The sequence below is a fragment of the Pezoporus occidentalis genome, unplaced genomic scaffold (assembly GCF_034315485.1).
Source record: "Pezoporus occidentalis ecotype Australia unplaced genomic scaffold, CSIRO_AGI_Poc_V1 ctg32, whole genome shotgun sequence".
Classification (NCBI taxonomy): Eukaryota; Metazoa; Chordata; class Aves; order Psittaciformes; family Psittacidae; genus Pezoporus; species Pezoporus occidentalis.
In genome coordinates this window covers 4,949,634-4,974,500 of record NW_026915158.1, presented here as the reverse complement: position 1 = coordinate 4,974,500, position 24,867 = coordinate 4,949,634, and the positions used below count along the sequence as shown (strand labels likewise).

Genomic DNA, 24,867 nt, shown 5'->3' with positions numbered 1-24,867 from the left:
TAAAGGGAATGAGAACTGGAAAGGTACAGACTGAGATGCTGTAACATGGATGGGGATAATGAAGCAAGCACTGAGAGAAGTAAAACCAGACACATGGTTTCTCCTCTGTGTAACCACTCCAGCATGGAAACGTTGGGGTGGGAGACAGCAGAGGAGGGATCACCTATGGTTCTCTAATTTACCTCCACTAGCAAACCAACCTGAGCACTGCAATTCGTGATGAACCACCAACTCACAACATCTCTCTTCTAAGATATGAAAACAGGAAATTCTCTGTCAATAAAACAAGATTTCTGTTTAATAGTATTTCATGCTGTCCCAAAACACTTGATACAACAGGACTCAAAGAAAAAATCAAGAAAGCAAGTATTAGCCAGCATGTAGTCTTAATTTGTCCCTTTGAGTGATGAATAAAAAAAAAGACAGCACTCACAAGTGAAGCCAAATGACTAATTTTCAGGAACAACAAATTCAGGTCTCTTGCTGGCATTTCCTCCCCACATCCTAAAACAGTTTCTTACTGTGTGTGCAGAGATAACCTCGCCATCACTGTAGGCACTCGGGGCTGCCATGAAGTGAAGATATTTGCTCATTTTTTTTTCTATAGGCAAAGAATTGCTGCTTTGTAAGTACAGTGATTTTCTGTTTCTGCGTTGGAAAACTGGGGAGCTTTAAAGGAAGCTGTTATTTATAGTGCCTTTCATGGGAGTGTCTCAGACTTGAAGGAGGTCCTTCCCTCCCCTTGAGAAAACAGTGGTTGGACAGAAAGTGTTTTAGCTACATCTGTGATGCTCCCCAGCCTGGCCCTCACTGGGCTTATGAAAGTCACATTGTGCAAACGGCAGTGGGAAGCGCAGCTTTAGGATCTCCAGGATACATTAGAACACCCAGCTGCCTGCAAGCTCTGGTGTAACATGACTTTCCTGTGCAGACTGCGCATGAACAGCTAGGGCAGATTTAAGGAATGCCTTCAACAACAGATGTTAGACACTGTGCTGTAGCAGCAGTTGTTGTGCTGGAATACTTGGAATAGTTTTAAGTCAACTGAAAATAAGTTCACCCTCCAGATTATCAGCTGCCTGCTTTGAGCAAAACTTAACCAGGTACAGTATTCCTCCCTTACTCTGTTGGGAATGCACAGGAAAATTTTAGTGGGCATTTGGAAAATGCTTTATTTTTTTTGGTTCTGTAGATAAAAATATCTTGAGAAACTTTTTAAAAGGTATTTTTGGTTACAATAACATTACTTTCATACAAGCCTATGTATAAAGTGAGAGTTGCAGCAATTTGTCATAATGAGTGTGGCTTTTATTTTATCTATATCAAGTCTACAAAATACGTTTTTTTAAAAGACATTTTCACAGACTGAACAGTTGGTACTATTCTTGTGAAAAGTGTATCTGAGTGCATCTAAAATGATGAATATTTTATCTAATGCAAACTGGCTTGAACGGAGATTTCATTATCTTTTAAGTATTTGATAGAAAAGTAATGACAGACTAAAACATTCCTGTTAGTAAAGGAAAAGAGTTAGCAAAATATGAAAGATATGCAAGCTATACCCCCCGAATCATTAAAATGAATGAAGAAAGGGATAAAATCTAAATTGCTATGGAAGAATTAAATAATGGGAGAGGGAGAAAAGAGTTTTGCTTTAAGCTGAAGCTGGATTCAGTTCAGATAAGAAAGGGGACTCTGCTTACAGCATGCCTTAAGTGCCACTTGGGCAAAAGTGGTCCCAAAGAGGCATCCTCTAAACTGCTTGTGAGTGAATCAGGCAGATGCTTGCTGCTGACCCAGCTGCCAGGGCTCAAGCAAGGAGCTGTACGGCTGTGTGGGAAGCTGGGCTCCCCCCAACTTCTCAGCAAGGGAACAGGGCAAGCTGCTTTCACTGCCCCTCTTGCTCCCACCAGGGTTTCTCTGCTAAAGTTTCTCTGACTGGATTCCCATTACCTTTCACTAAGGAAATGGCTTGACAGTGATAATGTCAGTTGTTTTTTCTATACTACAGGCAGCTTCTGAGGAAGCTCAGCCTTGAGCTCCAGGCTGTGCTTTGCATCAGTGTATCACTACTGTGAAGTGCAGTCAGTTAGTGACAACCAACTACGGAATTGAATTTTACTATTTCCAACTCCCATTTATTTCAGCACTTTTGGAGCACATAGGATGTAAACAACAGCTCAGGTGTCCTCCAGTATCTTTCCTATACCTACTTAGGATGCAGCAAAAGCACAAATCTAAATGCAGGAAACTGAATGTCTCTGTAAACAGTGATGCTGCATCAGCATTGGTGTTCATAATTAAGTGTTTAGAGCTGTTTGGATGACAATTTCCTAAGCATAGAAATTTAAATTTTCCCATTGAGGCTTGCAGTATTGATGAAAAAAAATGTGATAACTATGGATATTAACTAAGCTGCTAAATACTATCATTTCAAAAATGTAAACCCAACATAATTTATGAAATTGGGACTCTTGGGGCAGTTTAATCAGATAAGGGATAAATTTGAAAGCAGTCAATTTTAAAGCCTTTGAACTAAGGGCATTTGGCCCACTGTTGAGAGCCTTTAAACAGTTGTCTCACCCTGCCAGTAAGAGAAATCCCCAGAGAAACCCTTGCAGAAAGCTGTGCAGAGAGGGGGAAAGGAGAATCACACTCCAAAATCTGACGCATACGAAGAAGGAAAAGGCTCAGCTCAAACAACAAGAGGTCACAGATTCAATGTGTTCCAAGAAAATGTCATTGTTGGAAGAGGATGACTAGAATTCCTGCAACTAAAGATAACTTTTAAAAGCCTGAAAGGAAACTTGGCACGTGAATAAGCAGCAGTCTGCTACTCTCTCTGTGATTACAGAAAAATGAATTATATTGAGGACTGGATTTATAAAGCTCTTCTCTCCCTTTCTGAACAGTAAGTATTTTTCATATGGCTGAGTCGTGTAAGAAAAGAGAATTATTTTACTATTTTAAGATAAACTTCTCTACTGCCTTTACCCTTCTTCTTTTAGGGTATGATCTACAATGCACTGAAATAAATAAAACAGAGAATGTTGATAGGCTTTGATTAAGTTTTTTATCCATTTTTATTGCAGCGACTACTAGGCAGACACAAACATGATAAGGTGCTCTCTCTTTTGGCTTTCCGGGATCTGAACACTCCAAATGCAGAAATGATTTGGCAACTAACATTTTGCTGGTAAGAAAAAAGTTCATGATTTATTGCTATGTACTTAGATCTAAAGTGAGCAAAGTTTAATAATGACATAATATTGTATTATAAAAAAGTAGTGTTATCTATAAAGTATACTCACAATGTTATTTTTGTTTGGTTGGTTGGGTTATTTTCTTATTCATAACTTTTTCATAACACAAAGGTTCCAGTCTGGGAAAGAAGGATGTCAGAGGAAGCTGATTCCATTCTCAGCTTCTCAGACCAACTCCTAAAAAACACCCCAAGCCACTAAAGCAACAACATTTATACGTCTTGTGTCACATGTAAATTCCCAAGACAGAGTGCGAGAATCAGAAAAGCAGGTTTTTAAAGTTATGGTCCTGACATTTTCCTTTTCATGAAATCTGTTTGGGTCAATGATTAAAACTTAACACTTCTTTGACACCTGGATAGAGAGTGATCTGGTCTGCCGCCAAGCTCATGCAGGAAGGTGTTCAGCCACATGCAGTAGTACTGGGGAGTGACCAGGTCATCGGCTTGTTTCTTTCTCCTGTTTCAGGACATCCCTGATCAGATCCCTGATATTCGGTCTACTTCTGCAGACTCAAGTTGCACAGCTTTCCATCATCACACAACCAAATATTGTCCTGCTCATGGCTGATGATCTTGGCATAGGGGATGTAGGTTGCTATGGGAATTATACCATCAGGTAAGGAAACTAAGCATAACAGGGAACAGAGCTGGTGTGTTATTTAACATAGGGCTGCAATTCTCTGCCTCTGGTTGACATCATCAGCTATTCAAGCTGTCTTCAAGTTCATTTCCTGGAGGAATCAGAGGGTTTCCCATGGGTGCTACTAATGGTAAATTTAGAGCACTACCAGGATTATCTCACAGCCTAGAGAGTATTCCCAGGGCCAGCTTTTCTCTCCAGAGCTGCTTTACTGTGGGTGTATGTCAACTGTTCTTGTGTATTTTTTAATTGCCTGACATTGAGAAATAGCTATGCTCTTGCACGTGCCCAAAGATAGAAATGTTATCCCTCCTTCAACATATCAGGCCTCAGTACCTCATTTAACTTTATTCTGCCATTCTTTCCCAGTCTCCAATCAAAATACAGTATAAACCACTTTAACAAGCTATGTTACTAGCAAATATTTCTCTTTTCAGACCCAAGGACATAGAGTTTGCCTTGGTTTTGAAAATCATGTTGTGGTATTGCCTCCTGGCTTCCTACCAGCTTGTCTCTTCTTTGGTACAATCACTACCCTCAGCCAGCAAAGTACTCAGAATCTCACCCTAGTTGGTACCAGCTGGAAAATTTCTGACAGATAGCTGATAATCACAGGTAGCTGATGGGGCTCTGCGTGGCCGGGCCTCCACTTCAGTACAGCAACATGCTCAAGACATGAGTTTTCTTTTCAAGAGCAGTGAGGTATATTTCTGCAAGGCCCTTCACAGGGCTCAGGAAACATGAAGGAATGATTGGCTTGAAATGTATCCAGGTAGAAATTGTTAATGAAGAAAGAAAAGAAATATTTTCCCATCACTTGAAGAATTTAAAATGAAATAAGAAAAATATTTCCTAGCCATCTAGAAACAGAATAAGCTTCGCAAAATGAGGATAAGTATATTATTCCTCATCTTTATTCCCTCAAGGACTCTCTGACAGTGTTGGTTTCATTTTTAGGACCCCAAACATTGATCGCCTGGCAAAGGAAGGAGTGAAACTGACACAACATATTGCTGCAGCTCCACTTTGCACCCCCAGCAGAGCAGCTTTCCTCACTGGCAGATATCCCCTCCGATCAGGTTTGCCTTGCAAAACCAAGCAGCCTTTAAGCATTGCTTTATTGCTGAAAGAAACAATGTCATACATTGGGAACAAAAGAAATGAGGGTATGCAAATAGAAGGGGTGCCACAGATATGTCATCCCTCCCTGAGGCACACAAAAACACGCCAGTTAGGATTAGTACCTTTGAGGTGACAACTATATTTATGGGGTACAATGAATCGACCTGGGGGAGGCAGAGCCCAGAATAACCAGCCCTGCAGAGCAGCTTGGTCCCCTCAGCTCACAACTTCAGTTGCCTGTTGGTGCTCTATTGCACAGATTGCAAGCAGAATGGAGTTAACACAAATTGTTACATTCAAAAACAGTCATGGCAGAGAATATGAACAATAATAATACATTTCTAAAGCACTAGCTACATTAATTTGTCATGGATGACTTCTCATCGTATATCAGAAATGGCTTGGCCCTGCAGGGAGCAGCTTAGATGTATGTAGATGTGTAGCCATTCCCTCCAGTCAAGGTGCAGAACGAGTAATTTACAAGAAAGTTTTGTTACCTATGTGTCAGAATTCATCCGTCCTATGAAATAACAGTTTGACAGCTATATTATTTTTCCCAGTTCTGTTTCTGAGGAAAAAATGCTATCCTGTCAAACCACATCCCTGAGATGAAGAGGTATGAAAAATAAAAATCTCTGCATGTTTCTAACAGCAACTCTCTAACATTTGTTCTGTTGCAAATGATCTTCAATCCATTCCTTCACAAGGCATTTTAAAGCTGACATGTCATCCTGCTTTTGTCATGACAGCTCCCACTGAGATAGATAGCTTGAAAATGCACATGAGCTTGTACAGACTCCCTCCCACTATAACAATGGGGCCAGAGATATTCAACACTTCCATGACAGATTGTACTTCACATGGTCTTATACGATGGGGTCATGCCACTATATAATGCTCAATGGCAGGGCGTAAACCTGCAGGGGAAGAGAAGATTGCAGTGCTAGCTAGCTACCCTGTGGGTTTCAGAAGTCACTTACCAGCCATGCCACTGCACAGGGAAAACCTGAATTCCCATGCAGCCTTCTGCAAGCTGGAGTTTGAGGCTGATGGAGGGCTGAAGTCTCCCTACCCTCCTCCCTGTGCAGACAGTCATGATAATTAAGTGCAGGTCACACAGCCTGGATGCTACTGGGCCATTCTAAATACAATGAAATATAATGTCTCAGTATGAGACACAAAGAAGAACAGGTGTTACATAATGGGGAGTCTTAACTCCTTAATCTTGACTAGAGTCCTAGATTCATTTCTCCAAACAAACAGCATTAGGATAAATATTTAACACTATAATATCACTAAAACCAGGAAACAAGAAATTGTATTTCATAAAAATACCAGCTACTCTTACTAAGATTTTTATTACTGTATTTTTAGGGATGGATGCTGTAAACAATTACCGTGTTATCTTTTGGAATGGTGGCTCAGGAGGGCTTCCGCCAAATGAAACCACTTTTGCCAGAATACTGCAGCAGCAAGGCTACAGCACAGGACTGATAGGTATGGGAACGCTCCTGAAGACAGCCTAAAATGTCCTGCACTTCTCACACAAACTATTTGTTATAGTAAGCAACTGTTCATACCTCAGTTGTAATATTATTATTTCCTGATTTAAGAATATCCTGTAAGATGAAACCCTGAACAAAAACAATTTCTCTTGAAAGAACAGGCATCTGATAAAGAGAACAATTTTTACTGCTGACCTGCCTTCAGGCACAGCTGTGGTTGTTAAAATAAATAATGGAAAATATGTTAATATTTCTTCAGTATTTTTCTATCAGGAATATGGTAACTATTCCAATACAATGTGATTAAAAAAAAAACATTAGTGCCATTTAAATATGCATGGTGATGCTTTACACAGCTCAGAGCAGATTCACAACAAAACAGAACAGCTGCTACTTAAACCAACAGCCAGTTCATAATGTCACAGCATTTGTCCTTTCAAACACAGAAACAGTATTTTTTTTTTACTTACAGCATGCCACTACAGTTCACCAAGATTTCAGCACAGCCCGTAAAACACTGCCTCCTTCAGCATTAATACAAACACAATTTTACTTTAGATTTTATAGGACTTCTTTTTTTCTTATACAGTTGTAACTTTTGGTCATGTTCCAATTTTAAATAATTGTTCATCTTACACGTCACATAGTTCCACAAACTGATAAAACACAAGTATTCCTGAGATGAATTTTCAGCTATTTGCCCTACCTCTCTGAGCATCTAAATATCAATATCCAGAATCTATGTCTGACACACAAAAATATTGGCTACATAAATAAACTGAATTTGCTAATAGAAGTGTCTGCAGAAATGGATTTTTATTCATTCAGCAGAATAAATTAAAAACCATAAGGACAACACTAAATGAAGGCCTCCACAATTTTTGGTTCTGTATTACGGAATCTTCCCATGTTAGTTTTGTTCCGATACAATTTTAGTTGCTTTAATCAGCTTATAAAAAAGACCATGTCTATTAGCCACGTGCTTCAGCTTGGTTTCAGATGTTAACACTAGCAAAACAATCAGATTTGTCTCCACTTTGTGAAAGGAATTGCACTGCAGGGAGGTTGTGCTGCATGCCTCCTAGAAGATAGCTAGCAAAATGGGCTGACATTTTCCCTGTAGGCATCTCAGCTAAAACCACACTATAGACACCACTAATATAATATAAACGTCACTTAGTTTAACCCAATTGACAGATTCTGTTTAATTGCACTCTAAGGGATGATGGAAAGCACTAGTGATAAGTGGCAAAAAAAAAAAACAACAAACCCAAGCATAAGAACTTTACATTCAATTCATGAAGCAAGAGATCTTATGCAACATCTACCTATGTCACCACAGTTGAATGAGTACTAAATAGTCTCACCTGAACAGTTTGTGATTGTTTTGCTCTGAGCACAAACAGTTTAAAAGTTAAACCCTATTAATAACCTGCAGCTTGATGTGATAATAAGAATTTTTTGTAGGGAAACTTTTTGCAGTCTTTGTGGTCAGAAAACCAATGTTATGTAGCATATGCCCTCAGAGATTAATTTATCTTAATTATACATTTATTTCATCTTCTGGAGAGTTCAACTTTCGTAGCATGTCAGAAGCCTCTATCGACCTCAGCTGACAATTTAGGTGTTGGAGTACATCTGAAGTCCAACAACACTTTAGCTGCACCTGTATTTATGACCAATGCATCTGTGCGTTGATTATAAACCTGTTTCATTCTAAAGCTGGCTTTAAATGTTTGAAGGGGTAATCTGAGCAGAAATTTTAGCTGAAAGCAATTCATTTACCTAGAGTGGAATTTTCACTCTTCCTTTTTATTTATATCCAAAAAGCAGCATTTTTTTTCCTCTGAAGTAGATTTTCTGCTCCTACTGTAATGCATGGAGATTCTATTGAAACCTACTCAGGGTTGGCTGCTAGTATATGTACTGGTAACATCGTGAATGGTTCCAGGTTCCAGTATAGGTTGGGAAATGACCTGTTAGAGAGCAGTGTAGGGGAGAGGGACCTGGGGGTCCTAGTGGACGACAGGATGACCATGAGCCAACACTGTGCCCTTGTGGCCAAGAAGGCCAATGGCATCCTGGGGTGTATTAGAAGGGGGGTGGTTAGTAGGTCGAGAGAGGTCCTCCTTCCCCTCTACTCTGCCCTGGTGAGACCGCATCAGGAATATTGTGTCCAGTTCTGGGCCCCTCAGTTCAAGAAGGACAGGGACCTGCTGGAGAGAGTCCAGCACAGGGCAACTAAGATGATTAAGGGAGTGGAGCATCTCCCTTATGAGGAAAGACTGAGGGAGCTGGGTCTCTATAGTTTGGAGAACAGGAGACTGAGGGGTGACCTTATTAGTGTATATAAATATATAAAGGGGGAGTGTCACGAGGATGGAGCCAGGCTCTACTCAGTGGCAAACAATGATAGGACAAGGGGTAATGGGTACAAACTGGAACACAAGAGGTTCCACTAAAACTTTAGAAGAAACTTCTTCTCGGCGAGGGTGACGGAACACTGGAACAGGCTGCCCAGGGAGGTTGTGGAGTCTCCTTCCCTGGAGACATTCAAAACTCTCCTGGACACATTCCTGTGTAACATTATCTAGGTGTTCCTGCTCCGGCAGGGGGATTGGACTAGATGATCTTTCGAGGTCCCTTCCAATCTCTAGCATACTCTGTGTGTGTGTGTGTGTGTGTGAATGGTTTGTTTAGGTTAATATCCTTCTGTAAGTGCACAGTTCCTTAGTCCACAATATTAATTAGTTGCAAATCAGTTTTCAAGTAAAATTCCAAATGTTCATTTTTGTCTATAGATCTGGTATTCAAGACCCACTTTACATCAGAGATCATAAAATGCAATTAAACTCATCTCTCTGATAAGAGGTAGATTTGGTCACCTGATTCAGATATTCACAAGCCTCAGTGTTTAAGTCAGATGAGCCAATTTGTTACGTCTCCATGTAAGTGCTTAACCAGTCTATTAGAATAGACAGGAAGTGAAGCAAAAGCATGGTTTTTATATGCCATTCATCATAATAGCAGACATATGTTCATAATAAAGAACAAACCGTATCTCAAAAGGTCAGGAGATGCTCCTTTTGATATATGAAGGCTTCAGGATTTAAAAGAAGGTGGCTTTAACTTTTAAAAATGTAAGGAAATACAAGTAAATGACAGAAATATTCACAAAACAAATATTTTATTCTTACCTAATATATGGAGATACTATTATAAACAAAGCCTATGTACATAAGTACAGTTTCATAAGAAATCCTTATCTCCTGAGCTCATGGTCTTCTGAAACTGGTGATTTGCCTGGCAATCCCACTACTGACCTGCCAGTTGCTTGAATATACTATCCCTAGCTTCCCTTATTAGTCTGCCACCAACACATTGCTGATTGTTGCCATAGTCCTGATATTAAGTTATTCAAAACTTTCCAGAAAAAAAGCCTGCATAGTACATTAATAATAGAGCAATGTTATTTTGTCCTGTGCTTACCAAAGGACTTCTTCCTCCTATTACATACCTGACAAATCTCCAGGAAGGCCATACATTTTTGCTCGGTTCTGAATACCTGGATTTTCCCCAGTTTATGATTCCCTTTATAGTCCAGGTTTTTATGCTAGCTAGAGGGCATGAATATGTGTATAGAGCACCAATTTACAATCTGTAGGAGTTCACTTTCATCAGTCATAACATGTATCCCATTATATTACTACAGAGTGTATATGTGTAGGATGAAGAAGTTATTACAGGTAGGGAATTTTATTTTTTTTTCAGAAATGTATTGTATGAGGAAAAGCACATTTTTTAATATTATCTCTTTACATTTCAATAACCTATATTTTCAGGGAAGTGGCATCAAGGCGTTAACTGTGAATCCCGCACTGACCATTGTCATCATCCTTTAAAACACGGGTTTGACTACTTTTATGGTATGCCTTTTACACTAATAAGTGACTGCCAACCAACAGAAACACCGGAGATGGACAGAGCCTTTAGAAGGAAGCTCTGGTTTTCCACTGAGATGATTGGCCTAGCTATACTCACCGCTGCTCTGGGAAGACTGACGGGCTTGATTTCAGTCAGCTGGAAAATGCTCACCTGCCTTGCTGGGTTTAGTCTCCTGTTCTTCATATGCTGGTTCTCCAGTTATGGATTTGTACGATACTGGAACTGCATTATGATGAGAAACCATGAAGTTACTGAGCAGCCAATGGTGACAGACAGGACAACATCCCATATCTTGAAAGAGTCCATTTCATTCATTGAAAGGTAAAGTATGTTTCCACTGATCACAATTTTTCTGGTTCTTGCATGTCAGCTGTTAAATGGCACTTTTCCATGTGAAGTCTTTTATAATTTTGTAATATTATATAAGTACTATTAGTAATGTTATTAATGATATAATGCTATTAAACAAACAAAAAAAATAACTATGCTTTAAGGATGTCTGTTATTCACAGCTTCACTAAAGCTGATAACATTTCCAAATTTCCAGGGGTTGGATTGAATATTTCTAGGCTATATTGAGTAAATATGTATTTCTGTCAATGAGACCAACATTGCAGCTTGAAGTGATAAGAGCTGATGGCAGAAATACATGTGTGGGTTGGGGAAGGAGAATTAGAGCTGTGAAGTAGCCTTATCATATGGACTGCTTTGTAGGGACCAGCTAACAGGAGATGAACTTACTCCCTTTGTTTCAGTAGCACAGTTGAGGTTTGCAATGGCAGAAAGTGGAGCTTCAATCTGGAATTTTTTGGCTATGATTCAGGGAAAAAAGACGGTCATTTTATATCAGCTAAACATTATTTTAACAGCCAGATCTTAATCATTGTGGTTTAATTTCTTACAAAGTCAGATGTTTCCGAAGTGATTTTTGAAATGTGTATATATGCAAATCATAATACCATTTTCCATTACGATTGACCTCTGTATGTATTGCGAACCTTCCTCCCTAATAACAAAGGGCTTTAATTTTTAAATATTTGATGAAATACAAGTAAATGTCAAAATTATTTATGAAACAAAATCTTTTATTCTCACCCAGTATATGGAGATATTATTATCAGCAAAGTTATGTATATATGTACAGTTTCATTAGAAATTCTAATCTCCTTAGCTCATGTTCTTCTGGAAGTGGTGGTTTGCCTGGTAAACCCACTGCTGAGCTGCCAGTTACTTGATTACACAAATAACAAAGTGTTGATTGAATTGATTTCTGTTTTTTAGAAATAAGCACAAGCCATTCCTCCTTTTTCTTTCCTTTTTACATTCCCACACCCCGCTCATCACCACAGAGAAGTTTCTTGGGAGGAGCAGCCATGGTTTATATGGAGACAATGTAGAGGAAATGGACTGGATGGTGGGTAAGTCACCATACCAAATAATGATGTCTTCAACTACCTAATACCTTGGTCTGAATATATAATAAAAATATTGTTATTAAAAGAATGAGGAAGAGATTAAAAACAAATAGGAAAAAAGTCCTAAAGTTTTCATGAACATCTGTCAATCTTGTATGAGCACTGTTGGCTCACAGAGTTGGCTTTTTATTTTCTCCAGTTTTGGACCAAATGAGTCTTTCTGTTCATTCATTTTTTTCAGTCTAGTGTTTACCAGTTTTAACCATATCCCCATATTTACAGCCATGTCCCCTTGGCTCCTGTCAAAGAGCATTCTTGCTTTTCTTACTAGATAAATAAGAATTATTTAGTTTTCTGTGATTATTAAAGATCAGGGAATTTCAGCCTCTTATGTCTTACCTGTTTCTAAGTAGGACACATCAGAAGGTGATGAAACTGTCAAGTGAATTAAATCTATGTGCAAACCACCTTGCTATTTCTCTGTGACTGCTGCATTCAGGAGCACAGTGAATATTTTTTAGCCCCATTCATAAATCCAGAAATGTTCCCAAATGTTAATTGGTATGCCCCCAGAAATTAGATTCATGTTATTTTTCAGCCTGGTTTATGAAGGGGAAGGAGAATTATTTATCACCCAGTCATGGCAGAGGAAAAGTAGCCACATTTGCAAAAGGTATAAGAATCAGGTACACATATGGAAAGAACTGGATTACATCCATCCAGTAATTTCATACAAATACTGACTGTGGCCTAGACATCATAATTTACATGACATTTTTACCTCATTTCTCATTGCTCTTCTTTTAAACAGTGACCATCCCTACACAGATGAAAAATTACATTGATGAATGTTTACAATTCAGAGGCTAAAATTTATTCAGTGTAAGTGATATTTTTACGTTTTAATACTTACATGTTCCTGTGTTTACAGGCCAGGTTCTAGATGTTATTGACAAGGAAGGCTTGAAAAATACTACACTAGTTTACTTTGCCTCTGATCATGGTGGGTGGCTGGAAAGACAAGAAGGCCAAAGACAACTGGGTGGCTGGAATGGAATATACAGAGGTAAGAGCTGTCAGGTTTGCTGACAACCCTGCGACAACTAGTAAAGTATTCAGGACACCCCTAAAGCTTAGGTAAGACTGTACGCTCAAGGAGTAATAGTGTTTTATCATTGTGAAGCAAATCTGTCTCATTCTAATTAGGCATTTAAAAATGTGGGCAATTCTAGCCTGTGCAGGTGTTCTTTATAAGCATGAATTCTCAAACTGTCATTTCCTCCGGAGGCAACTGATCGCAAGTTAATTTTTATTAAGGTTGTGTAACTTCTCACTAAATATTAGTTGTATCTTACATCTGAACCTTTGCTTTAGCTACAACAGGTGTGTTATAGGATTGTAAAAGAAAGAGGAGAACTAGGCTTGGAAATGACTTTGTGCCTGAAAAATTTGTTCACAATGAGCTCTGAAGGGGCAGTATGTAAAACAATAGAAAAGAGTGTGTGAGGTCACTGAAGGGGTCTCATATAGTGAACACACTTCCACTGATGCTGAAGAGAAGTAGCTTAGTGGTAAGAACAAAAGGAAAGCTCATAAAGATAACATTAACTTATGATAACACAGTAACATTTCTCTTTATTTTAAAATAAATGGTTTTAACTTTTTTCTTTTTTTAATATAAGGTGGAAAAGCTATGGGAGGCTGGGAAGGAGGAATCCGTGTCCCAGGGATATTTAGGTGGCCAGGAGTTTTACCTGCAGGCAAAGTTATCGATGAACCTACAAGCCTTATGGATATTTATCCTACAGTAGTTAATCTGGCTGGAGGAGTACTACCACAAGACAGGTATAAACCCATGGCTTTATTCTTCCTTCACTCCATAACGATGGAAAATCGAGTTTGGAAACACATTCTAAGAGTCTGACATTTTTGTTTTCCACTGCTGCTCCTTTTCTAGACTCATAAATGTCACCAGAGCCCAGTCACCTCTTCTCTGCATTTGAGATTCACCATCTACGTGCAATCTTCTACAAGCATTTTCCTCATTCAGAGTTCCCAGTTCCAGCAAGAGATATGCTGAAAGAACACAGTCCTGTACAGCTTACATCAGTCTGATGGTCTCCATTGTTTCTGTTAGGGTAATTGACGGCCGGGATCTGATGCCTTTACTGCGAGGAATGGTTGAGCACTCAGAGCATGAGTTCCTGTTTCATTACTGTGGCATTCACTTACACGCTGCAAGGTGGCATCAGAAGGACAGTGAGTACAGAACTTCTTTTCCAAGAATTAGGTTCTGTTTATGGGAGGGCACATTTGTCTAGCATGTTTTTTCTGGGATCACAGCTTTCTGAGTAGTTCCATGTGTAAAGTTGTAAAGAACTTACTAAGCATTGTCTGCACTGTATGGCACAAAGAGTTTGATCATGGCTTCAAGACACAGGACATGCTAGGCAGGCCATTGGAGCTCAGGTGGGTCTCATCCACCTCCCCATATGAATGCAAGGCCTGAGGAGCCCATGCCCTATTTGTCTTATGGAGAAGTCCTTGACTCAGCCCTTTGTCCTTCTGCTCACTTAACAAGGAAGCAAGCCATGAAAACTCCAAACCTTTTTTACATGTCTTCATAAAAAACAAAGTTTTTTAACTGATACTTGCTCAAAATTTTGGAGAAATTTCAAAATGTCAAAAATCATTTTACAATATTGCTTTATTTTTGCTGCACTTAACTGTAACTGAAATTGCAATATTATATCAACTAATAAGTGTAGAGCCAAAGTGCAACCAGAAATGAACTCTATTGCAATATTATATCAATTAATAAGTATAGAGCTGAAGTACAACCAGAAATGAGCTCTAGAAAAACATTCACTCTTCTAGTACCTTGTGATAACCACCAGTATCATTGCAAGTCTTCTTTTTTTTTGACAGATGGAGCCATCTGGAAGGCTCACTATGTGACTCCCATCTTTCGTCCTCTCGGGGCTGGGGCTTGTTATGATAGGGGATTTTGTCCGTGTTTTGGGGAAGGTGTGACCCATCATGACCCTCCGTTGCTGTTTGATCTCTCACAAGACCCTTCTGAAGCCAAACCTCTGTCAGCTGACACTGAGCCCCTCTTTGACACTGTAATAAAGAAGATTGGAAGAGCCATAGAAGAGCATCGCAGGACACTGACTCCTGTCCCAGAGCAGCTCTCCGTGTACAATGTCGTGTGGAAGCCGTGGCTTCAGCCATGCTGTGGGACATTCCCATTCTGCTGGTGTGATAAGGAAGGTGACAATAAACCCGCCAACCTATAAAAGAAAGAGCAGTTACTTCCTCAAAAGTGTTTTAAATCCAGAGTGTTTTCTTTACGGGTGTTGATTGGTGGGTTAGTTGTTTGTTTTAACAAAGCCTTTCTATGAGAATTGTTCCATCGAACGGCACAGTATTTGTCAAAGTTGGTTTTAGTCTGAACACTCTCAGAGTGGGATAAAGAAAGAATTATCTGAAGAGGTGTTTTAACTTGCATCTGCTGACAACTAACTGAATAGTTCAAATGGACTGAAGCAGACCAAGATTAGAGCTGTACAAGTAATGATATAACTTTGGTTTTATTATTCATTAATATATACTTAGAAGCTTTGCTTTGTTTTATTGTTCCTGGACTAAGGTCTCCCTTAATTTTCTTACTGCCATGCACAAGATGCCCCTATAATAAATATTTGCAGACTAGGGCTTCCAAAACAATTAAAATATAATTTTGCCCACAGTTCCTCACAGAATCTGCTTCAAAAGTAGCTTTCTTCTTTCTTTGTATCTAGTCCCTCCAGCAGCAGTTATAATGGCAGCTGCTTAGTGTGAGGCTTCTGAGTCAGAAGAAATTACCTGAGTGAGGAATAAAGCATGGAAACATGACAAGCTGGATAACATCTGTCTGCAATTTCTGGGAAGGATGGGACTCCTCTGATTGGAGTCAGCCTCTTTCGATGGACAACACAAAAGGGAAACGACCCTTTCCAAAGGTCCCATTGCACCCAGCTCCCTCAGCAGCACTGGCAAGGGCATAGTGTCATTGAGAGCCACAGAATTGCCAGGCTGACAAGTTGAGCCACTTGAGCACATTGCTGCCAGTATCTGTTATAATTGATTCCTGCTAACAAGTAGCAAATTCAGAAAAAGACTCTTAGAAAGATGCCCAATATTAGTTATGAAAACAAACTCTAATTTACTATGAAAAAGGCATCTGGCAATATAATTTGCCTATTCACTTCGTTTCACATTTGTTACTATTTTTCTATTCTGCTAGTACGCTTTTATCTTGTTAATCTCCTTTGATATGTATTTATTTTATCTTGGTTTTCTTTCCTCCTATTTTCCACAATTCAGCCACCAGGAAATCTGCAGGTAAACAAAGCCCTACAGCTTAAAAGCAAGGTTTTCTTTTATGCTGTGACTTCATGCATTTCACAGACTACTTCACCAAAATACTCCATCAGTGCTATTGATGAGAAAAGGACTGAGTCTTACTGTGAAAACTTCAAGAGATTAACTGAATCCATCAATTCATATGCACTGGATTGCTGTTTTATTTCCTCCATTGTTAGCAGTGTGTACTTTATTTCTCATTTGAATGTATTCGATTTCACTGATACTTTCTTTAGCTAGATTTAAAGGTTTTTCATATTCAATGTGCAGTGTTTTCTTTACCAGAAATTACTGTAATCAGACTGGAATTTTCCAATTTTCTCAGTCATTTTCCAAAATCTCACTGCCATTCTCAAGCCAGTTTAGTATCTTTGATTTTACATCCCATCAACTTTTTAACACCTTTAAAAATATGTGGAAATACCTGTTCATATGATTGAACCAGTCTTCTTGCACTGAAATACTTCATAGCACTTGGATATGCATTTGGAGCTTCAGAATAGAGGAAGACATCTGAGCCAGAATTTGTCATGGGCAGAGGTGTTTGCCCATGAAAGCCCAGCCATCAGGCCCTGCTGACATGCAAAGTGCCATGGGACCAACAAACATTCAGGACATTACGTGTGGAACCATCATGGACAATAATAAAGGTTGCCTTGACAAAACCATACTGTCTTTCTTTTGGGTAGTCAGCAGATGATAGTATCCTGCTTTCCTGTGCAGCTGCAACAGAAAATCAACCTTTTTAAATATGTTTAATTTCCTTTTCCTTTGGGAAATATTGGGAAATATAACCTTACATTTGTCTATACTAAGTGACGTTAGGAGCATAGCCACCTCCTCCAGTCAGCCCAGCCCAGCACCCTCCTGCCCAGCTGCTGGAGCCCAGCTGGGTGTGTGGAAACCTGGGCTCTGTGTTCAGACTGGGGACACTGCTGCTGCTTTTCCCTTTGCTGGTTCAACCAGTGGTGAAGCTGAACATGTATCCCAAAGACACAGACACACACACAGAGGACACTGGCCTAGCCAGTTATTCTCTCCCTGTATCATGTATCAGTATTCACATGTATTGTGTAGTCTGAGGAATGTGATGTAGGCATACAAGCAGTTTTAATAGACTCAAAATGGCATTTTTTTTTAGGTAAAAACCAAATAGTCCATCAGAATAGTCTCCTCGACAGTAAGTATAATTAACATCTATAATATTTGCCACTGTTAGGAGTCTGTTAGACTGTTTTCCAGTTGAACAGGAAGTGTATGATTAAGGTAGGTATTTAGCGTAGTCATATTCACTTACAAAGAATGTACAGTTTCCTGTACATTCTATTAATACCGTGGGACTGGTTTCTCTTTTTGCAGTTTTTAACCTCTTCTTGCCATCAATTTATTTGAAAGCCTTTTTTTTTCAGAGTAATTGCTCACCTTCAGGCTATCCCCCTTTCCATTTATCGTGGTGGTGTTATGGCACTGAGAGTTGTGGCTTCTCACTGCTGGTCTACCAGTTTTTTGCCATGTCAAGAGAGCATCCAAATTTATTTTGCAAATGGAAAGATCTATCAGTTAATATTTACAATGCTTAATTTCAGGTGGAGCATTTGAGCTCTTGACTGTGAGCTAATCAGGTAGTAGAAAGTAATCCAGGTCATAAGTAATACAGTTAATATTAAAAAGAAAAAAGGGAGATAACAAGTTAAGTGCTCTGTTCACTCCACAGTAAATTAAGCTTAACAGACTCTTCATATATGTGAAATAGTCATATGATTTCTGCTAGCCTCAGGAATTTACAAATTAGGTCATCACATACGCAACACTTAGTTTCACTGAGCCAAACCATCCATCTTGACACAATGGGCATCTTATGTCTTATATAAACTAACGCATTTTCATTAGATAGAAATACTACCAGTGAATACTACTGCTCCCAAGCTTTATGCTACTCAAGGTTACCTTCATTCTCAGGAACACTAGTTCTGATATTAATAATCCAGGATTGCGGGTCCTTGGAGCAAAGAGCCTTTGAAGCTTTGCAAAACACATCAACAAAAATGGTGCCAGAATTAAATAGCCACATGAAAAGAAGGAGGAAAAAAAAACATTAATTTATACTCTAGGTGAACCACTTACATTGGGACTGTAAAATGTTGACTAAGTAGCCTTGAAAGACAGAGAATGCCTGTAAGTGAGATTTTGCCCTGTGTTATAAGTGCTACAATGGCCTTTTAGACTGCATAACTCCCAGCTTTACTCTACTTATGATAGTTTGGATAAACAGCTTTTGAGAAGCTTTCTTCAGCCAAACAAAAATAGCTCATTGAAAGCTCTTCAGGGTGCTGCATGTTACTGCAGTGATGGGAACACTGCCCTGAGAGCCTCATATTTATCCAGATGGAAATCTTTTCCTCATTGCAACAAATGTGCATTCCACCGCCGTATCTGAGAACTAACTGAGAGACTGTGTGCCCCCAGTCTGGTCTGTGTTGTCTCTCCTTTCCTCATTTATTTCCCTCTGAAACTCTTCACGAAACGGGGGCCAGGCCCTGCATCTGGCTAGATTTCAAGGAATTGCCGATAAGTGTCTGAAGCTCTTGCTCTTGTTCCAGCTCTAGGAAAATCCCCATGTCCCTTGTGACAGGCTTCTGCTCTCTCTCTGCAGGAGACCCAGTGATAAGTCATGAATAGAGAGTGAATTAATTGCTGTCTTGGTGGCGCAGTTGGTCACAGTAAGTGAAGGACAGATAGCTTATACGTTGAAGATGGCAGTAGTCTCTGCTGGTGTGCAGCCTCTAAGAATACAAACAAACAAAAAGACTGAAATGAAAATAAATGTGGGGTTTATTGCTTGGTTATATTTATGGACTACCTTTTAGCTTAGTAAATAGCTGTCAGACAACTTAGTCTCCAGCATTGCTAAGAACCTTCAGTGTGAAACTCTGGCTTTATAATCAGATGACTGGCCTAATTACACTCTTCAAATGTCATTTCTGGCTTGATTTCAGTCAGATGGAAAACTGCCATCTGCCTTGATAGGTTTGGTCTGCTTGTTCTTTACTTCTCATTATCCATTTGTAAGACACAGGAACAGGAGTTACCGTAGAACCAGTGGTGATGGAAAGGACTTCATTTCTCATTCTGAGGAAGGTAACATCACCTACTGAAAGTTAAAAGTATATTTCCTTGCAAATGTACTTTTGTTTCTGGGGCATTTGCCCCAGATGTTTGCATGTCTGAGAAATAAACGCTATGTTTTAAGCCAAGATTTCAAAAGTAAGACTGACTCTATATTAGTGATAATATTATGCCTTCATTCCAAAAGCTAAGGTAGGCCTGAATTTTCTATGTTCACTAGCTCTTTTCAAGCACTGAAATTTTTTTAAAGCTGTCACATTTTGTAAAAAAAAATTGTCTAGACTATTCTTAAATAATTATTCTTTTTGCTCAGAAGACCTAAACTTTTTAAATGATTGAAGCCAAAGACAGGAGCAGGCTGGCCTTCCAGAGCAGCACAACCTATGGCAAGTATTTCATATTCACTTCAGTCATGGGCCTAACAAATTAGTCACATCTGATTGTACTTTATGTGAGCTATTGACCCATGTATGAACTACGGAAAGGCTTTTTCTACTCTCTACCCTGCTCTACCCTGCACTACCCAGCAGGAATGCCTCATCATAATTTCTAGTCTTCCCACTTCTGGCAGTATTGCTTAGGGCAAGTTCCACAATGACAAATGTCACTAACAACTTCACTGAGGCATCAGAAGCCAGGGGATCTTACCTGCTGTGCAGCTCACATTTGGCTATGAAGTTTTAAGCTTTTCCCGTTTGTTTCCCAGTCACACATCAAGAAATGCTATCACCACATCTGTAATAGTAGCTGATCCAACACAGATCTGCGGAAGAGCAGAGACTGATTTGTTAGTCTAGTGTCTGTATGATTGATAAGTCTCTCCTTGAAAAAGTCAAATGAAATAATAGGTATGTAAACAAAGTTATTGTTTCATCTGATTTTTTATTTTTTTTTTGGAAAACAGTGCAGGCATTCTTTACCTTTTAACTCTGTCTATATGTCCACAAACCTCTCTTTATCACTGAGAAATTTCTTGAGAAGAAAAGCAGAGAGATAGCGCACACTACATGGACTGGATGATGATGATTAAACTGTCAAATAAGCGTATCTTCAGCTAACAAGTACATAGGTCAAAATATATAGGGAAAATGCAATTGCTTATAAAGAAACAAACAGAAAAAGCAGATTTTTAAAAGAGAGTGACACCTCCCAATTACTCTGATACAAATGTACGAGACAGGGTTTTGAACACCCCTCTTTACAAGCAAATATCAAGAAGCCTGGGATGAGGAGAAAAGTGAGAACAAAGCTGCTGCAGTGGGTGAGCATGGACTAAGTAAAAGATTGGGTTGGTTTGGGTTTTTTATCTGTAAAGGTGGCCTCTATTTTTCCTTCAGAGAGGACTTTTTCTTTCTTCCTGTAGACAAAGCTGACACATCTCTGGAGCAGGGGTTTAATGCCTCATTCCTTGCACTAAACACCAGTACCCAGGGCTGTACTGCTGGTGGGGGTAGTGCCTATCCTGGCAGCATCCAGCACCCTTCCCAGGAAGCTGGACAGAAACACTGAACTTTGTCCCACAGAGCTGTGCTTTCCTTGGGCAGCCTCTGCCTCTGCTCTTGCTGGCACCTGCTTTTGCTCACCCCTGGCTGAGAGGCACCCAGACTCTGCCTTCCAGTGAGTGGATCCACCAGATCATAAATAGCAGAAACAACATGTGAGCAGGGTTACAGTGTGTGTATGGGGGAAGGGGTGGGTGCAGTAATCAACAATCTGTGTATTCTTTCCCTCTTTAGTATTCCAAACAAAACTCCAGGTTTTTGAGTGTCGGTAGTGAATGGCAGGTGTTTCGCTTTCATCATTATTATTGCTGGAGATACTGCAGTTTTACAATCTGTGCGCTAAGCATGATTTACCTCCAGATTACTTCCATCTGATCTTCTGTTTCTTTAGCAACAGTGCTCCTAGTTGCTATCCTTTTAATCTCATTTGTCAGCCCTGTTTCTGTCTCCAAATTGTGCATTGCTCTTGCCCTGGCTGTAAGGAAAGCAGTGTGTTCCAGGAGGTGTAGTTTGAAGCCAGAAGGCACAATTAGATCATTTAGATCAGGGACTGCTAATCATGATGTCAAAATGCATGAGACAATTTAAAGCCTAGGGCCAGACCACACCATTCTGCTGTTGCTCTGAAGGCAGGGTGCCGTGCTGCACAGCAGCAAGGCCAGAACAGGATCGCCATAATAAATTACAAAATTTTGGTTGCTTTTCATTAAAGTTTTGATTACTGACATTGCTCAACAAGAAGTAGTAATACAATGCTGTAATCATAGTAGCAGGTAACAAGTACTGATACTATCCAGGACAGTAAGGACTATGCTCTCCCAGTGACCACTGTTGCAGCTGATTGCCTGAGAGTGCAGAACAGAAAGGAAAAAAGACAAACCACAGAGCATTTCCTGATTTTTGGCTTCTGCCTTTCTTGCAAGGACATCCCTTGTTTTCTGGTTGATGAACAGCACCTGTTTTTTGCTCACCAGCTGCAAGCATTGATGAAATGACTGTGTTCAAGCCAGCTGGAAGCTTTTTCTTCCTTGTATTCCCTACTTGTTTCTCCTCTCCTGAACGTGTTAATGCCTAGAAGCTATGGGAGAGAGGGAGAAAAAAGACAACAAGGTGGAATTGTCTGTTGCATGTCATGTGTTGTGTGTGCTTTTTAAAGAACCATAATGGAAGCCAAAGTCTGTGGGTTTAATTGCATTTTAATATAATGCTCGATCTGATTAGCCTGTTATATAGTATATTTTTATAGAAGGTTGAAATTGAGTGTTTATTCTTGGATCACAGGCAAACAGCAACATTCCTCTGTATCTCTGCTTGAAAACGCTTGTCCTAATACTTATAATTCACTATTTAAATGCAAGTGGTAAATGGTTTGGGGGTTATTTTTGTATCAGTGTGCAAATAATTTTTTTTTGGTACCTGAAGCTGAGAAAAGAAACCATGAAAGTAAATTCTTTTGTTGTGTCTGGTTACTGACTTTTAGCTTAACTGACAAGAGCTTATTCCAAATCTTTTTTGTTAGAGTTGTACCTTTCTTAGCATTTTTAAGAATGAGAAGTTCCTTTCAACTCTGAAGGATTCCCACTGTAAGGAGTGATGTTGCCAATCTTCCAGCAATAAGGATAAAACATGGAATATGTCTGGCATCAACAAGTGTTTTGGTTAGGGGCAGGTGTTTTTGAAGTGGATGTTTGCCTTCTATTTTTCTCTGCAGGACTTTAAGAAGAATAGACTCTAATCTGGGAATATATTCAACAAGTGAAATATCTAGGGGATGGGGAACTGCCTGGAGCCAAGCTGCAGTAGGAAAAGTGGCTAATTATCTAGCAGTTTCAGGCTTGCAGCTTGCTTTCTGTGAAGCAAAAAAAAAAAAAAAAAAAAAAAAAAAAAAAAAAAAAAAAAAAAAAAAATAAAAAAACCCAAACCAGGGTCTGCATAAGGCAACTGGCTAGATAAAGCTATATAGCACTGCCTGGATGTGTTACAAATCCATTTGAGCTAGGCCTGCCTAATTCAGTCACTCAATAAACCAAGCAAAAGCTTATTTTGCTAAATCTCTTCAAGTAACTGCTGAGGCAGCTGAAGGCTTTGTGGCATTCTTGGCAGGCTGAATGGATTGTATTGTAAGTCAATTAAGCCTTAGTTAATGTTTGGTGAAGTTGGTGAAAGAAGTGGTAGGGCACTTGTGTAGTATCAGCTCCAAGAGAGAATAAGATCTACAGGCAACCAAAATTGTTTAACTAAGGTGAATAGTCCACACAGTATTGTGCTGGTCTGTTTTTCCTCTGTATGGGTCTTGAGGGTTTGGACTCATTTTGTAGAAATATTTAGACTGAACTATTATAACAGTCCTATGATGTTTTATGTGGAGGTACTAGGTTGAATAACTGATGATGTGCACTTCTGGTTGTAAATGAAGTAACGTTTTTAGCTAATAATAAAACTTGAGAACTCTTTAGTGGTGATAAAGTGCAAGACTGTACTTCCGTTTTGTCTTGAAAATCATCAGCTCTAGTAGATGCTAGGGAATCTACAGTTGCTTGCAGTGATTCTTTGCCTGGGGAAGAGTCCTGTTGAGAGTAACTTCGTACTGTGACATGTATTCAGAGCCCCCTTCGTCTGTGCAAAGACTAATCAATCCATAGCAGTAGTATTTTAAGGTAACTTTGGGATTATAGGAACCAGAATTTATATAGTGAGAAGGGTTATTAGTGTGAGAATGAAAAGCAATCTTGAAATAGAAATGTTTTGCTGAGAAGCATCTTCTTCAAGTCAAGGGCTTTTCAAGTTATTTCAACTCCTTAGGTGAGAATCGTAAAATTAGCTTTAATTGAGCTCCTTTAGGTAGATTAGAAAAAGGTGTCTTATGAAGTGTGTCCTGGACAAGGTACTACATAGTTTATAACGGACTGTTGCTCTGATCGTGTTTACTGTGAACTGTTAAATTTCAGCTATTACTCTGTGGAGTCCCACAACTTGTGTTTCTTTACAATACTTTTCTTTCTTTCACTTAAGGTATACAGTCATGATTGTATTATGCTCTGCTTAGAATGATAATTGAACAATATATCACCTTGCAGAAAATACATGCTCTGTTTGTCTGACTTCATTTTCTAAATAGTGGCTCTATCTCAGCAAAATCAATGACCTTTCCCAAGACTTGTATTTTCTCCAGATGAATTTATGAGATAATTAATCTTTTACTGTCTTTTGATTAAGCTCTTGTTCTCTCAAAGCAACTTTTCTCATTCTTGAATCATTTATATGACTCCATTAAAAATCATGTCATCTTTGCTCTTTTCCCCCTGCTTTTTTTTTTATCCCTCCCTGACTGTGAGCCCCACACCATTCTAAAGTTGTTGCTCCCTTTGTACAAGCTCTTAGAAAAGTAGTCTAAGGCACCAGGCTCTTACACAGGTGTAACTTACCAGTGAAATCTAGAAAGAGCAGATTTCTTGAACAGAAGTATGCTATAATCTCATAATGCTGCTTTTCCCTAGATGTGCACTGAGTACAATAATACCACCTTGAATAATTCTAAGGCAAGTACAGGCACCAAATTTTATAGTTTAGTAAGACTTTTTTCAACAGTTGAATGCTTGTGCCAGTGGTTTCTAACCTGTCCTCTGAATGTCATTGTCAATAAAGCTACAAGACCTTGTAAATAGCTTGTCAAAGCTATTTATTTACAAAACAAAAAGTCTTGTAAATAAAAGTGACATATATTATATACAGTGACCTATAATTTCCTAATGTTTTGCACTTACATGATGCATTAAGCAGATGTTGCAAAAATCACTTAGTGATAATAGCTGCCAGATGATTTTTAGGACTATCTCAACTACATACTTATTTAATGTCTTCATGTATTTAAACAATAAGATCTGTCTCTCAAGTAGAAGTCTCTTTCTATGCCTTCAACATTACAATTTCCAGAAATAGA

At 39.1% G+C, this 24,867-nt stretch overlaps 1 protein-coding gene across 3 annotated transcripts; it reads left to right on the top strand.

Annotated features, from left to right (window-relative positions):
- Window positions 1-486: 486 nt before the first annotated feature.
- On the top strand, window positions 487-15,656 carry LOC134168690 (arylsulfatase D-like). 3 transcript variants are annotated; one of them, XM_062628671.1, is made up of 11 exons: window positions 487-625; window positions 3,093-3,196; window positions 3,732-3,881; window positions 4,863-4,984; window positions 6,402-6,524; window positions 10,375-10,798; window positions 11,759-11,895; window positions 12,824-12,958; window positions 13,575-13,737; window positions 14,030-14,151; window positions 14,821-15,656. In XM_062628671.1, the coding sequence occupies exons 2-11, from the start codon at window positions 3,171-3,173 to the stop codon at window positions 15,189-15,191; spliced, it is 1,773 nt and encodes a 590-aa protein (XP_062484655.1). In that variant the 5' UTR covers window positions 487-625; window positions 3,093-3,170; the 3' UTR covers window positions 15,192-15,656. The 3 variants fall into 3 exon arrangements, with proteins under 3 accessions (XP_062484655.1, XP_062484654.1, XP_062484656.1); XM_062628670.1 differs by lacking the exon at window positions 487-625 and adding an exon at window positions 817-1,103; XM_062628672.1 differs by lacking the exon at window positions 487-625 and adding an exon at window positions 2,623-2,911.
- Window positions 15,657-24,867: the final 9,211 nt, after the last annotated feature.